General features: G+C 43.3%; 1 protein-coding gene across 2 annotated transcripts in view; it reads right to left on the reverse strand.

Moving 5' to 3' along the window:
• Window positions 1-17,329, reverse strand: part of PLXNC1 (plexin C1) — a 141,794-nt gene that overhangs the window by 101,363 nt on the left and 23,102 nt on the right. For both annotated transcript variants that reach the window (XM_046646768.1, XM_046646767.1), the window contains exons 3-4: window positions 9,564-9,698; window positions 5,785-5,885 (exon numbers count right to left, since the gene is read on the reverse strand). In XM_046646768.1, coding sequence (XP_046502724.1) covers window positions 5,785-5,885; window positions 9,564-9,698 — 236 coding nt within the window. The remainder of the gene's footprint in view (window positions 1-5,784; window positions 5,886-9,563; window positions 9,699-17,329) is intronic.

The following is a 17,329-nucleotide window of genomic DNA, read 5'->3' on the forward strand; positions in this document are numbered from 1 at the left end:
GAAGCTCCCCAAAGTCCTTCCAACAAAATCCAAATTCTTTAACGTGGATTATAACCCATGCTCATCTGCCCCTGCCTACCAGGCTGCCTGCATTTCCCAGTGTTCCTCTGTTAGACTGGACATCCAATCATACTGAGGATTGGGCCGGGCGCTCCTACAGCTCCTGGTCTTGGCACAGCCCGTTCCCTCAGCCAGCTTCCCCTGCCTTCTTTGTACTTGGCTGATATCTGCTCACACTTCAGGCTCAGCTTAGACATCCCTTCCTCCAGGAAGCCCTCCCTGACCTTTTAAGTTTGGGTTAGATGTTTCTTATGTGCCCCCATGGAATCCTCCACTTCCTCTGTGCTGACTAACCCTTATCACACTCTATTTACCTATTGGTAGATTGGTACCTCCTTAACCTTTTACGGTAGACTGGATTATTGTTCCCAATTCTTCCATCTCTCCTATACTAGAATAACACATCAGTACCCTTTGCCACGTCCCTCTGCAGCGTGTTCTCCTAGAGCAGGTGGAGGATATCTCTCTATCTCACTGGAGTTGGGCTCAGCTCTGTGCCTTACTTGCCAATGGAATATCAGCAAACGTGACATGAGCAGCGGGTTGGGATGTGTTGCATAGTTTAGCTTGGGCTCTTGTGTTTCTGCCGTCTGCCTTGAGAAGAGCATGTGCAGGACGAGATGGACGTGAAGCAGACCTGAATCACACTCTCCACCTGCAGCTTGATGAAGAGCACCCCCCACCCCCAGGCCTCCTGCTGGAGCCGACCCATGGAGAAGAAAAACAAATGTTTGTTCTTGTAAGCCACTAAGAATTTGCTTGTCAACACAGTATTATGGGAGCAGAAACCTGACTGATACACTTGTCTACATCCCTCAGTAGATTGCAAGCTCCTTGTAGGCAAGAAAGAACTGTCTCCTGAGCACCTAGCATAGTGCTTAGTACATCGTAGGCACTCAATAAATATTCATTGATTGGATGTATGACCAAATGAATGAACGTTGGCCATTGACATGTCTGCCTCCCTTGCTAGGATGTCAATTCCTTAAGGCCAAGAATGACATCTGATTTCTCTCAACATCATCTAGTTATCTCACTTCCTACATTGGGTTCTTGGTAGATATTCAATAAATATTTGTTGAAATTAAATAAATCAATTTTTGTGGGTTGACTTGGGAATCGGTCCTTAATTTATGACATTGTTTCTATGGGAAAATGCATTCAGCGTGCCAAACAAACTTGCAAATGAACTTTTGGAACCTCACCCGTTCATTGGTTCAGGATTGCCAGTTTTGTGGAAATCCATAACTGAACACATGTGCTATGCTTTGCAATATGGGAGAAACTGAGAAGCTGCTTCCAAACCCAAGATATTCAGCCTGCAAAAATTCACTTTCCACCCACACAGACAAATTCAGCACAGGTTGGATTTGAGGTTCCAACAATAAAATACTAGACTTTTTAGAGCTCATTGTTTATCTAATTGCTTTTCATCTGCTTATATTGGATGCCTATTCTTAACACCCAATCAACAGGAAGTTAAGATGGTTTTCTTGCCCCGCACCCCAACAAATCCACTTTCTAGACACGTATGCAAGAAAGCTCAACCTTCTCAACAGAGAAAATAAATTATTTTTCTAAATAAATCTGTGACATTTAAAATAAACACAGTGGGATGCTCTACAGTTATAAGAAAACATCCCCCTTTAGAATTCCTAATTTTGAATGGTACTGGGAGCTTAACATGAGTCACAGACCAGAGGCTTGGTTTTATTTCATCTTAGGCCAGAACCAAGCCACTTTGAAACCAAGTGATGTGACATGGCTGGGAAGGGCCATCAGTCTGCAAATCCAGAATGTTTTATAATACTTAACTCACAAGCCTCAACCTGCCATTGGTAGAATTTCCCAATCAATCAATCTACTCCAATCATTTAACATATATTTCCTGCGCACCTACTATGTGCCAGGCACTGTTCTGGAGCCTGGGGATACAGTAATGAACAAGACAAGGTCCCTATGCAGCTTACATTTTAATAAAGGGAGAGGCAGAGAAATAAGATCATTTCAGATAGTGATGGGGCCACAAAGAAAAGAGTGATGTCATTGTGAGTGAAGTGAGGCTACTTCAGACTGGGTAATCAGGTGGAGACGTGTGTGCTGGGACCTGACCCTCAAGAAAGAGCCAGCGTGGAAAGATCGGGAGAAGAACATTCTAGACTGAGGAAACAGCAAGTGCAAAGTCCCTGAGGCAGGAACAAGCTTGGCATATTCTTAAGTCAGAAAGAAAGCTGGTATGGTTGGGGTAGAGTAAACCACGGAAAGGGTGGCATGAGAGGTCCAAGAAGTAGTGAAGGGCCAGATTTTGGAAAGCACTGTATGCAGGCCCTTGAAGTAAGGGAGTCAGACTGAATTTTAAGGTGGAAGCCAGTGGAGGTTACTAAGCTGGGGAATGACATGATCTGGCTTAGATTTTAAAAGGACAACTCGTCTTGGAGAGTACTGGGGCAGGGGTGAGGGAGCAAGAGCAGAAGCAGGGGGAGCAGGCAGTTATACAAGGCTGGGACTCAAGAGCCCGCCATCACTAAAAGCCCCAGTGTTCCTTTCACCTTCTTGCTCTTACGGAAACCAGGCTCTCCTCTGGGGACGCTGCTTCCCCACAGCCCTCTCAAGGGCTTGCTGCTTCCTCTCCCTCATACAGGTGTCCTGCTTGTGTCTTGCTGCCTCTTCTAGATGATTCTTCACCCCTTCTTTCCAAGCCTGCTCCCCACCTCAGCTTTGAAGCTCACGCCATAGCCCATACCACCCTAGGGCCTCCCTGTTGCGACCATCTACAGACCACCCCACCCATAGCCAATTCCTTTCTTTTCTTGAATATTTCGCTCCTCACTCTCTCCAACATTGTTTCCATCGTCGTTCTAGGTGACTGATCCATCTAACACTCTGACATCCCAGTTCCTTGGTCCCTCTGTGCCAATCATCTTGTCCTCCATCCCACTTCAGCTACACAGTCACACCCTAGACCTTGTCATGACCAACAACTCCACGCTCTCCACAACCTTAATTTCAAGCTCCCCACAGTCCAAACACAACCCCTTTTCCAGTTCCCCAGCTCCAACAAGTCTTCAACCCCAAAACAACCTCCAATGCACAGATCCCGCCACCTTTTCACGTCCTCACTCCCCACATGCCCTCATTCCCCTCCGTAAAGCTCACTTCTGGCTTACAGCCCAGGGTCCACTATTATAAGTATCAATATCCATATCAATATCATTGTCCATCCCTTGCATGCACCCTCAGCTCCCCAGCCCCTCTCTTCCCTCTTGATGTATTTCCTGGCAAAACCTCAACTCTGGCTCAATCTAACTCTCCCCTACTCTACGACTATGCCAGCACAGCTGAACATGACTTGCGAAAGCAAAACCATGCTTACAGCTCTCACTTCAAAAGCAAGACCACCGACCTCAAGCGGGCCCTAAATGCTGCCTGGCAATCGCTCTCTATTTCCCAACTCTGTTCTCTCTCCCACTCTATTTCACACCTTTTCTCTCTTCTCCCTTCAAACCTCCAGGGCTTCCTCCCCCACCTCACTCTCACTGGTCTTAAGTCACTGAAAATGATGCGAGCAAGGTGAAAAGACACTGTACATGCTTCTACCACCTACCTGCTCCTGGGCCCATGGCTTCCCCTTCCCTCCCATCATCAAGCATGAACGGTCCCAGGCTCCTGTCTAAGACCGGCCTCCCCACTGGTGCACTAGGCCATATTTTCCTTCATCCTCTGAAAGACAACACTCCACACTTCTCTCTCCTATCTCCTGCACCATCAGTTTCTCCCTTCTACTGGAATTATCCCAAAAGCACAAAAACGCACCGTTATTTCACGCATCTTAAAAACAACACAACTCTCTGGACTCCACTTTCTCATCCAACGTCTGCTTCATTTTCTGCTTTCTCAGCACAGCTCCTCTAAAGAGCTGTCTCTGCTCTGTCCTCTTCTTATGTTCCCTTGCATCTTTAGCACCACTTCCCACAAGTGCCCTTGTCACTGTCACCAATCATCACCTGCTAAGTCCAGTGGCTCAATTCGCTTCTACTCTCACCTGACCTCTCAGCATGATCAGGCACAGTGGATTGCTCCCTCCTCCTTTCTCCCTGGGCTTCCAGGAAACCATCTTCTTTGGTTTTTTCCTCTTTCTTTTCCAACTGTTCCCTCCCCAGTTTTTTCCTCTTCATTTCCCTGACCCCTAAACACTGCATCACCTCAAGGCTCAGTTCTTCATCTCCTTCTCTCCTCTCTCTACACTCCCTCCCTCATCTAGTCTTAAGACTTCATTACATCTAAACACTACTAACTCCCAAATTCCTATCACCAGCCCGGATGTCTCCCACGAACTCCAGATGTGTGTTTGTCAACAGAGCAGCCACTAGCTACGCCTGGCTATTTAATCGCCACTATCACAACCATCACCACCACTGTCACTGAATTAACTCCTGCACGTAGCTCTACAAATTTAGACAGGGGACCCACATAAATGGAATGGATTGGAAAGCTTATGACAAAACTGCTTAGTGGGTGTGTGACGATGAGATGCTGTTCATGATCAGTTAATTTCTTAAACTCTCGTCTTGGGCAAGCGACAAGAAGAAAACGTTCCTACCCAATTACAATTATTCATGAGAATTTTCCTGGCCCTGCTTCTTTTGTCTGCCAGTGATTCTGACGGAAAGAGCCCGGTAAGAAAGCACAGCAAAAGGCAAGGGCAATTACGCGTCTTGCTGCATCTCAGCTTTTGACTTCCTCCATGAACTCTTAATTAATTCCATCCCTACATTTTCAGTTTGTTTCCTGAATCTCTTGCGTATGTGTATTGTATTTTCCCCCTCTCTCTTCATTTCTCTTGGCTTCCTCCCCCCAGAAGCTTTCCAATTCTCTCCCCAGTCCTTTTTTCTATCCCCAAACTGCCCCTCATTCAGCCTTCAGCTTCTCTGCACCTGTTCTACTCTTTCTTATCCTTTTTCACCTTTAAACACTGAAAGCACCAACCAAACTGACAGACACTGTTACGGTTTTTTTTCTTTTTCTGCCTCAGCTGCTGCTAGCGCAGGCTCTCTCCTCCTGGCTTCTATAGCGAGAGCCCGAGTGCTGGGTTGCCATGGCAACAGCGAATCCAACCAGGCCGGTCCCAGCAACGCTAGGAGCTGCTATGGCGAGGAAGCCGCTACAAGTCGCCCCTGAGCCTAGATGGGTCGTGAACATCGTAATTCAAGACCAGGCTGGGCAGATTCTGCCCGGAGACTGAGATTGTACATCAGGCCCATAGCTGTACAGCGCATTAGGAGACAACATCATCAATAATAAGGCTTCCACTGAGCCACCGGCATACGTGACATTATAAGGATTCATTTGAAATTTTTCAAACCATCCCTATTCTTTTATCTCCTCTGAGGGCGAACCTTTTGCCTCTATCTCGAGTCTTGGAGAACTCTGTAGAAAGTAAAAGCAAAATTGACAGCTCCAGCCTACCCTCCTATCCTGCACACCCGCCTCCTCCCAGCCCCATGCTGGGGAACCCTCAGTGGTCCAAGTCAAACGATTTAGTAGCACTGACTCAGTTGGGAACATCTCTGAGAATTAATTAGGATTACATAAAAATATTTTAGTCGGCGAAGAGATTGCTTCCCCCAGGTCATTGGAACAGATCCGCAAAGTAGGGCAACAAGTGTTTTGCCACATGACGCTTTTTCGAAAATGTGAGTTGGTGAGAAAGAATTCAGGAAATACCTTTGTAGCGAATGGCACCAACCACAGTGAGGGTCTGACACTGTTAAACACGCCGAACAGGATTTATGTTTACTGCAGTTTGCAACAGGAATTCTCCTCACCTAAAAATAAAGATGACAGCAGTTCAGATGGAATTATAAGCACCACCAGAAAAACTACAGCACCTTATTTGATAAAGGGCCACAAAGAGCATGTCTATCAACTGAAACTCAGAACAACTCTGTAATGACATCGGGCAGCGGTTCTCAAGTTCTAGGGTACAAAGCAGTTTATCAGAATCCCCCAGGGAGCTTTTGAAAGTGCAGGTTCCCAGACTCTCTGCGCCTGAGACTCCAGCTGAGCAGGTCTGGGGCGGGACCGCTCTCTCAGATGAGTTTGATATGCAGTCAGGTTTCTGAGCTGCTAATAACGATTTCCAAAGGGATCATGGAATCAGGTCACCTGGTTTTCATATAGACAGTCAATGTGTGGTCAGCGGCATTTTGCAAATGAGCATCTGGGGAGAGGAAAAGGTGTTGACCCAGGAGTGTCAGCTCGAGGTTGACACTGGATGTGGAAATGGGGAGAACCCTCCCACATCCCTCTCAGGGGTAGCTCCATCCCCTTAGCTCCTGGCTCACTTGCTCACATCCCCTCCACTGGAGTTGAAAATAAAAGAAATGACAGGAATTTTAAAATCAGTCTCTGCCCCCAAAGCTGCCTCCTCCAGTTGTGAGGCAGCAGCAGCCCACAGAGTGGGCCTCCACGCTGGGCAGACCCGGCATCGGCGGCAGGCAGTCAGAGCCTCGGAGCAGGGCAGGCGGAGGGAGGGAGGACCTGAGTGTGCGCATTTTCTGCAGGCAAATTCCCTCAGCAGGTACTAAGGGAACTTGTAGAACTCAGTAAGGAAGTTGTACATGCTAGAAAGTGTAAGTCACTTCTTAAAAAGTTTAGAGAAATGGAGAGTTCTAGAAGGGCTTCGTGAGGCAACCAGGGGCTGTCCTGAGGAGCATCCTTCAATTCTAAGTTGACTTCATGGAGGATAACCACACTCGTCCACTTCACAGTCCTCAAGGCTGCTGACAGATGTGGCAGGCAGACCAACAGCCTGAGCCAGAATTAACCGGAATGTGGATATTATCTTGTAGTTCACAAAACATCTTTCTAATTCTGGGGGACTTTCATAAATGTCATGTAATCTCTCTAACCTTGTTTTCTCATCTGTGAGATGGTGATGGTGCTGTTGACTTCACAGGGTTATTACAAACATTGGCACATGCTAAATGCTCATTAAATGTTGGCTATTGCTATTATGTGAGAAAAAGGTTCCACGGTCCAACAAACATGAAACCTCACACTGAAAAAGTGAAATAGGTTTTTTAGCACAAGGCTTCTGAGAGCCTTGGAATATGCTGAGCACGATGATACTCCAGGAGGGATATCATAAGTAACATCTGCTCCTAGGACCACTTTTGTTCAGAACATTCAGTCAAATATGAATCTCTAGAACATTCTATGAGAATTACCATGCAATGTACTTAGGCACACAAATATATAACTCTCTGTAAAAGAGAGGACACTATACAAACTACGTTGGACCTGCTTCTCTAACGTAATAACACATCATGGTGACTCTTCCACAACACTGCATATATCGCCACATGGTTATTTTTAATGGCCGTTCTATGGAAGTACCAGGGAGTATTAGTTTGGCTGTTACCATCTCCCCAAGAGTCTAGGAAAGGACATTCCTCAGGTTTTGCCTCTCAAGGACTTACATTGGTTCAACTAGAGTCTTACTAATAGGATCTTTAACAGTTAACCACAGTGAAGAAGCCAAGAATGACCAGCTTTGATGCCCAGTTGAAAATGCTCCTCAGGACTTCAGGTTTTGACTGACCAGAGACTAGAACTCATTACCTTCAGAAAGTGAGGACCTGCCAACTATGGTGGCTCTCACAGAGGTTCCCAGCCTACAGTCTTGAGTTCCGGGGAAGGTAGTAAGGAGAATTTATGAGCTATTTGCAACATTTCAAAAAGCTGGATGGAAAAATATGCACAGATTAAGCAAGACTTCAAGCGTCTTTGCTTTGAGCTGGAATTTTATCAGCTCTGTGTGGTAGCACAGTCAGTTCTCTGACTGGCACTTTTGAGATGCCCTTGATAAATAAAGCCTGAGAACAGGAATTGTTACTTAATACATGCGGTTTGTTGAGCAGACGAGAATCTTTCAAATATGGGAACCCTGGGGAAGAAATATTATAAAAAGTGTTTGAATGGTGAAGCAACCTGGTCAGGAAGATTCCATGGGGTGAAGAACTGGTTTACAAAGATATATGGGATCCAGTGGCCATCTCAATGTGGTCACTTTGATGTAAGTGACTTTTCAACATGCAAACGGCAATATGGCCTTTTTAGGAATTTCAGAAACTGCAAAGTGCTTGCACAACTACTCTGTGGCTCCAACAGCACATGAGATTGATGTCACTGCTATTGTCCTTAGCATGATTGAGAGGAGAACAATGGAAAACCGGGGTGGGCTGAGGGCATCCGCTTCATTTAAGTCTCAATTATCTTCTCTGCGCTTTCTATGTTCAAATGGTCATGGGGCAAAACTGCCATGCCAGAATGACCTGTTTAGTTTTCACAAATTTGGGATTTGATCTCATTTATCATGAGCTTTAAAATCAGGGCAGAATTTAAGTCCTAGCCCAGATAAGGTCTAAGCCATATATATCTTTGAGCAAGTTATTTAACCTTTCCAAGTCTTACATTCTTTTTTTTTTTGATGAGGTGTTTTGTTTGTTTTGGTGAGGGACATTGGCCCCGAGGTAACATCTGTGGCCAATCTTCCTCCTTTCCTCTTTTTTTTCCCCCTCAAAGCCCCAGTAAATAGTTGTATATCCTAGTTGAAAATCCTTCTAGTTCTGTGTGGGATGCAGCCAGAGCGTGGCTTGATGAGCGGTGTGTAGGTCTGTGCCCAGGATCTGAACTGGCAAACCCCGGGCCACCAAAGCAGAACGTGTGAACTTAACCACTATGACACCGAGCCGGTCCCTCCAAGTCTTACCTTCTTCATATATAAAACAAGGACAATTTACCTCATTAAATTATTAACCTATTTCATTAATATTGTTGATTATATGTTTGTGTGTATACACAACTCTATGCATCTAAAGAGACCATACTTAGAATGGTAATGAACTAGTTCATAGTCAGTAGCAGCTCAATGAAAATTAGTTTCCTTCCCAGTTCCCTTAGTGAAAGCACTTTGGAAAAATGAAGAAAATGTAAAAAAGGTGTCCTTTTTATTTCAATAAGTAGAAGCAAGAAGAAAAACTAAAATAGCTGGATAAATTAAGAGAGGGAGGGCAAGCGCCATATATTTTCTGGTTCATGAATGTGTATGAGACTGTGGCCTTATATTAACCCCCAATTCTAAAACCAATTGCACTGGGTATATTCATAAATGCATCTAACCGTTCAGTGCCCGCACAATAAATGTGTAAATTCAGTTACCTTGCTGATTATGCACCCATTTGCAAGCACACCCTCCTCTGAAAAACTTGGCATTGGAAATATAGCCAATAATAAAATTGTCTAAATAGGTAATATTTCTTGCTTACTTACTGACAGTAAGGTTTTTAATTCCCTGCCTGTGAACCACTGAGGGTCTCCTCAAAGCCTGCAGCAGTGTTTAAAAGCAGGAGTTCAAAGTAAAAGCTTCATTACTAGATAATGACATCAATTAAGCAATTTTTATTCCTAAGTCAGAAGCAATGACTAGTATTTATACCTACCTCTTTCCCAGCTGTTAGATAGATGTAGATATTCTTCTTAGGATGAGGAATGAGTTTGTGGAAAACAGGTGTTTCTTCTTTAATTTCATAGATAACCTCTGGACAATTTGAAGTCAGATTCTCACCAAGAATAACCTATTTTTTTTTCAAAAACAGAAATATGATTTCTATTAAAAACTTGAATAGCAGGGTGGCAAAACTTATAGCTTAATTCTACAACCGCATCCTTTCTTACTCACCACATACATTGGCTAAGGTACCATGTCCCTTAATTGTTCTCTCATGTCTCAGTCTTCAACAAGGCTGGAATAACAAGCACAGTATTTCTGCTTTTGTAGTGGACAAAGTCACACACACCCCCAAAAAGCCACTCTTCAGTGCTGGAGCAGTACCCTCATATGTGGAAGCTCATTGTCCACATTTCCTGACCTCGTCTGGCCTTATGAGAAGGTACAAGTGACAACTTCATTAGTACTATGCCAAGAGTGATCTTAAAACTAAAGAAAGTCCGCTCCATATATATTTGCATGGGTTACTCTGATTCTGTCATATAATTCTAAAGAGTCATGCATTTTAAGGTTAGCAGGACAACTTCACAGGCCTAAACACGTCGGTAAGTGTTTATATACGCAATACAAGCAAGCATGGCTTTGAAACTGGACATACTCGAGTTTCACTCATCCTCAGTCAATAAACATCTACTGAACATCCTCTGTGTATCAGGCATGTTCTAGGTGTTTGGAAAATGGCAGTGAGCAAAATGGGGGAAGAATCCTACCCTCACAGAACTTACACTCGTGTGTGTGCATGCACATGTACATACGTGCACATAGGGAGTGATGGCAGACAATTAATAAGAAATAAATTATAAAATAGAAGGTGATACAGGTCAAAATTAAGTGGGGTAAGGAGATGGAGACTGCATGTTCAGAGCAGGTCTGATTGAGAAGATGACATTTATTTAGAGAGTTGAAGGAGATGACGGGGTGAGTCATTTAGATATCTGGACCAAGCATGCTCTGAGAAGAGGGACCCACTGGTGCAAAGGCCCTAAAATGAGAGAAGGCCAGTATGACTTGCACAGAACAAGCAAGGGAGAAAGGAGTGGACAGTGAGTTAACATGGTGGATAACGTAGGTTCTTGTAGGCCTGTGTGAAGATTTTGCCCCTTACTCTAGGTGAGAGAGGAACCCATTGCAAGGCTTTGAGCAGAGGAGTGACATGGTGAGAGGGGAGGGCTTGAAGCATGGGTATGAAGACTCATCAGGAGACTGTTACCATAATCCTGGAGAAATCCAATAGTAGCTGGGCTCAGGTCTGCATCCTGGTTCTACCCTTCAGTGGTTGTGCTACTTTGAACTAGTAACTTAACCTCCCTGGGCCTCAATTTCCTCATCTGTAAAATGGGGCTAATCATGACTTCCTTGTATACAGTTGTAAGGATCAAATGAGAATTGTGAAAGATGCTTAGCACACAGTCAATAATCAATAGATAATAAGCTGGTACCAGATTGCAAGCTCCTTTTGGGTAGGGACCATGTCTTATTCATCTTTGTACCTATCTCTTGGCCTAATACAATCCTTTCAAAAGTGAAGGTCTTCCACATTTTGTCAGTTTGAATGCATCCAGCTATAATATCTACATTTGTGTCTCCACCACTGTGGACATCAATTACACTGGGCACATGATTTGAAAAGAAAAAATTGATACCTGAGATTCTTTGCAGACAAAGTCTACATATGCACTTACTGATCAATAATATGCCTGTACCCACATATCCTGATGGCAATTATATATCTGTACTTAATCAAAGGCTTCTTATCAATTTGGTACGTGGAGCATCTTCCTGTATGTGCCCCTGCTCCCAGGACCTGGGCCTGAGTCTGGCTTTATCCTGTGATGGTGACTTCATTCCATCATCTGCTTTGGGTCAAGTCCATGTGGATTCAGTACAACTAGCTCACGAGAAGCCTGTGAACTGCTCACTAAATTCAGTAGCAGCTCTGTAAAAGTCAATCTCACTAACCAAATATATTAAATATGACTTTTTAAAAAAGAACAGAAGCGATGAGCAAGCTCTGATGGCCTAGCCATTAAAGTTCGGAACACTCCACTTTGGCAGGCCAGGTTCACTTCCTAGGTGTGGAACCCCACCACTCATCTATCAGTAGCCATGCTGTGGTGGTGGCTCACATAGAAGAACTAGGAGAACTTACAACCATACACAACTATGTACTGGGGCTTTAGCAGAGAAAAAAAGAAAAAAGGAGTAAGATTGGCAACAGATGTTAGCTTAGGGCAACTCTTCCCCTGCAAAATAAAAAAAGAAAAGAAAAAGAACAGAAGCAGTTATGTCCCAAGGGAGGTGGGAAATACCTGTGCCTCAAGTCATTTTAAAATGACTGTGTAGCAGCATCATCAAAAATGGTAGCCATTAGCCACATATGGCTATTGAGAATTTAATTAAATTAAAATTCAGTTCCCCAGTTGCACTAGCCACATTTCAAGCGCTCACTAGTCACACATGGCTAGTGGCTACCATATTGAGAGTGCAGGTATAGAACATTTCCATCATCATGGAAAGTTCTACTGGACAACACGGGCCTACAGAAAACTATGAGTGAAGGGAGACACCCAGCAGGCACTGACCAAGTATGGTTCTTGTCTTCCATCTCTAATTCATATTCTTTATTAATCTGCTCAGATTCAAAGAGTTGATCTGGTTCTGGAAAGTGGTTATACAGAGGAGGAGAAACAGGAAGCCAATTAAAAAAAAAGCTTGATAGAAATCTTCTTAAGTGTGACTCAAGAGAAGAAAAGAAAGACTGTTGCCCAGATTTCTCTTAAGGAATTCATCACATCAAAAGCATCATTTGGCAGAACCACCTATGAAGTTTTCTTACCCATAAAGCTGAATCTCACCTAGCCTTTAGTGCTAACTTCCATTTAGCATTAGGAAAGAGAAAGGGTAGAGGAACAAGCTAAATGACACCCCAAGAAAGCAAAGAGCCAAAGCCACAATGTGAGACACTCCACAGAACAAGAGACCATTTCCTCATTCAGTCCACGGGGTGCACAAGAGGAGGGACTTCCTCAGAAGGTCGAGGGCAGTGAACAGGAGGAGGCCGCTCCAGATGAAGAGAAACACAACAACCACATGGGACTGGAGGATCTTGTTCGGATACCCATTTGAACAAAAACAACTTTAAAAAGACATTTTTGAGCCAATCAGGAAAATTTAGTTATACGGCTTTGATATTAGATAACTCTAAAGAATTACTAATAATTTTGTTACTTGTGATAATAGCATTATGGTTAAGGTTATTTAAGAAAATGACCATAGTTTGTTTTAGAGATGCATAATGAAATAGGTAGGGATGAAACGCCCTAGAGTCTGGGATTTGCTTTCAAATGAGAAAGTAAATAAAAACATAATTCACAGTAATGCAATGGCATAGCGACTATAGTTAATAATACTGTACTGTATATTTGAAAGATGCTAAGAGAGTAAATCTTAAAAGTTCTCAACACGAGAAAAAAATTTATAGCTATGTTTGGTGACAGATGTTAACTAGAATTATTGTGGTGATCATTTCACAATATATACAAATATTGAATCATTATATACACGTGAAACTAATGTAATATGCTAATTATACCTCAATAAAAAAATGTACAAAACACCACCACTCATCCATCTTAAGTGAGTTTGGAGTTGCACTGCAGTTGCTATTGGGGCTTATTTTATTTTATTTTATTTACTCTTGGAGCATGGGTGATATAGAAGGGTTGGGGCTGGAAAGATCTAGTATGGGGCAACTTTACTTACTTGATACCTTGGAGATGGGGCACAGCACTTGCTCTAGAACTCTGAATTGTAGCAGGGAAGGCTTTCTTGCATTTTAAAAAAAATTACCAAAGTGTCCTATGTACCAGGGTTTATCAGTCAGTTTCCTGAACAAGCTACCTAGAGTGGCCTACACTAAAGCTTGTCCTGACAACTATGGGTACTGGGTTTAAGTTGGTGTGTTTCATTGATGGTGGGAGTGAGCCTTCTTTGGAAGATAATTTGGCATTATCTATCAAAATTAAAAAGCACATACCCTTAGATCCCGCAGCCCCTTGTATTTATGTGAAATACATGAATATTCCTTGCAGTATCATGTCTTATAAACAAAAGATTGAAGCAACCTAAACATCCAACCATAGGGAACAGGTTAAGTGAACCAAACTACAAACAATGGAATACTATTTAGCCATAAAAATAATTAGAAAGCTCTTTTTGTATTATGTGTCATGTTTAACATTTTATATTAAATATGCATATATTTGCATATGCATATATTTTATATACATATGCATATATACATATAAGTTTAATATGGTATATGTTTAATAAAAGGGGGGAAAGACTATCTCCCCCCTTTTGCTTGCAGACATATATAAAATATGTCTGATATCCAAGAAACCAACATCACTGGTTGCCCCGGGGGTCAGGAACATGTGACTTTCACTGTATATTCTCTTAATTCTTTGGAGTTTTGAACATCAATGTACTATCTCAAAAAATACATACATACTATTTAAATTAAAAAATTGAGGATGAGTGGGTCAAATTGTTTTTCTTGTTGCTAGATTATACAGAGAATGATCTATCACCCTGAGGACAGAACAAGAAGTTTTCATTCTCATCACAAGGGACCCAAATGTCCTAACAGAGGGACAGGGGTCTCAGCCTCTGTTGTCTGCATCTCTCTCAGATGACTACAGAACAGGAGAGAGATGGCTCGCTTCCTCCTCCAGATTTCTATTAATATCACCTCCTACCCCACCCATCCCCACCCCCACAGCCCAGCCCGGGGACACCAACAGAACACTTGGATCTTCAAACTGCAAAATTCACGTCAACATTAACACAGAGAAGAAAGCCAGCAAGACTGGAGCAAGGGAAATGTTCCTTCCCCAGCTCAGTTCAGTTGGGCAGCTTCGGAAAAAGAACAAGATCAATGAAGTATTGCAGGAAGTAACAATGAGTCACAAAAGCCCAAAATGGGTTGAATTTTGCATAAGAGAAACCTCATCCAACTCATACACACTCCTTGGGCATGATGTTGGCTTTGTCTACTGCTTTCAGGATACACCATGAACATGGATCTAATCTGAAGTCAACCTGAGCCTCTGCCATGTATAGTCTTACACACCGCTTCATCCCTTGAGTCCGTAATGTCACCTCCTCTGAGCAGCTTTCCCTGGTTGCCTTTCTACCATACCACACTGTCCCTCTCTACTCACCACTCTGTTTTCGTCATAGCACTTATCACTATCTCAAATGACTTTATCATTAATTAATCCATTTATTTGTTTTCTGTCTTTTTCTTCCCACCATGAGAGCAGCGGCATCGGCTGTTTTGTTCACTTTTGCATCCTTGCCACCCAGAAGAGTGCCTGGCACATAAAAGGTGCTCAATAAATATTTATTAAATGAAAAGAAATGCTCTATTAGCATTCAAGATTTTATAGGGCTCTTCAGATTTTTCCAGCTGAAGCCTGTGCAGAAAACAAATTTTCTCTGCTGGAGAATTTCAGTTCATGTCAACATATTGTTTCTGTTGACATCTTCCTGAAGCCTCATGGTAGGCTATTAACTAGCCTTGGGATTTTTGTTGCATACAAAAAACCCTTCCAACTACAGTCCTGAAATGTGTGGTGTGCAAGACTTCCACACCATACAGTTAGTTGTATTATAAGTTCAACACCGGCCACAGGAAAGATAGCATGATGAGGAAAATAAGTGGGGGGAGAAAAATTAAACAAAAGGCTATTTATTTTTTCTTTACTATTACCATGAGATGGAAAAGCTATGGGTGTTCAAAAAGCTAAACTATTTTACGCCAAATTTCTTTTCTTATGCCTCCCTCTAGCGCGGCTATCTAGTTGAAGGGCAAGCAGGCCAATCTTCTCGCTTATTTTTTTTCCATGAACAGTTTCTAAGAAATGCCACAAAGGAGACATATCACCCACCCGCCAACCACACACACACACACACACACACACACACACACACAGAAAGCAAGGTAATTATCCAATAGTGTTTAATGTGCTTCAGTAGTTAGAGGTAATAAAGATGGAATATAAAAATTAAGGCAAATTCCTCTCCTGTTTCCAATCTACTTATCTGAATAGAAGCAGTAAGAGGAGCCAACAGCCTGGAGCACTAGTTCTGGATTTGTGGATTACACGGGAGTAACAGGTCTAAACCAGGGCGTCCCTGCAACCTCATCAACTGGAATGAATGCGATGGGGTGAACTTGAAACAGCTTCAGACGACATTCCAAACAGCCGACTGCGGAGCCCATTTCCAAGTTTTAACACTTCCTGCTGTTTTTACTTTTTGGTTCAATACCTCAGCTTAGCTGTGCCCCCCAACCTCCACTTCCGGCCCGTGGACCTGTCCTGGGTTCCCCATGGGCTCCTTTTCCTTACGGGAACATTGTGTGGGAATATAAATAGAGCTTGTCCTCATAAAAGATTTTATTTTTCTCTTATTTTCACTCAAAAACTTTAATATAACCAGAATCAAGGCAGACAAATCAGGTGTTACATAGTTTGTCTTCTGTTAGAATGCAGGAAGAACTTTCTGCAAACTGGTTGAATTTCACGATGGTTTGGATAAATGAAATCCATTAGTGGAAGTAGACTTCTTTCTTTTTGAGGAAGATTAGCCCTGAGCTAACATCCACTGCCAATCCTCCTCTTTTTGCTGAGGAAGACTGGCCTTGAGTTAATATCAGTGCCCATCTTCCTCTACTTTATATGTGGGATACCTGCCACAGCATGGCTTGACAAGTGGTACGTAGGTCCACACCTGGGATCCAAACCGGCAAACCCCAGGCCGCTGGAGCGGAACGTGTGAACTTAACCGCTGCACCACCAGGCCAGCCCCAGTGGGAGTAAACTTTTGAGGGCCACACAGGTAGCCAGTCCTGACTCTGAGCACGTGAGCTGTGCTTTGCTGCTGGATATGGGGAAAGGGCATGACATGGCTTCCTGTGCCCTGAACCCTACTCCTGTCCTAGGGATGCTGGAGAAACCCAACACCAGTCTCCTCTCGCTGGAGCCGTTCCCAAAACCAGCTTGAACACAGATTCCCCACCTTTGGTCTAAAGGAGCCCAACCAGGAATCGCTGGGGCCCCAGAGGGGGTTCAGAGGCTCCCATGAGCTACTTGCAGCCAAGAGAGGAGTGGGCTCTGCCTTCTTCCAATACAGAAGTCTGCACTCAGCTAAGCTGCCAGAAGGCCAGCCCCAAAAAGGAACAAACTAAAACCACAGAAGCCATAGCGCCTTCTCGCAAAACCTCAAATACTTGCATCTTGGTATTAACCCAGATACTCCAATATTAGAAAGAAATTAAAAAATAAAAACCAGTTCCACAAATTCTACCAACCTTTATAGGCTACACATTTTAATTGTCAATGCAGTTTGGGTGCAGACAGATTGCTTCAGTTCAAGTCCTCTTAGCAAGCTACCTAACCTGTTCGAGCCTCAGGTTTTCTCATTCATAGAGTGGGGATGGTAATAGTATTGACTGACGAGGATTAAATGAGTTAACCCCCATAGACACCGGCTCTAATGCCTGGCACACAGCTATTATTCCTCGCCCGCTGCCTTCTTATCTTTTATGCTTACAAGAAAGGTTAATGGGCATGCACAAAGATACAAATTTCAAATTTCATGCATATTCCGTTATTACTTATTTCACCACCT

The sequence above is a fragment of the Equus quagga genome, chromosome 19 (assembly GCF_021613505.1).
Source record: "Equus quagga isolate Etosha38 chromosome 19, UCLA_HA_Equagga_1.0, whole genome shotgun sequence".
Lineage (NCBI taxonomy): Eukaryota > Metazoa > Chordata > Mammalia > Perissodactyla > Equidae > Equus > Equus quagga.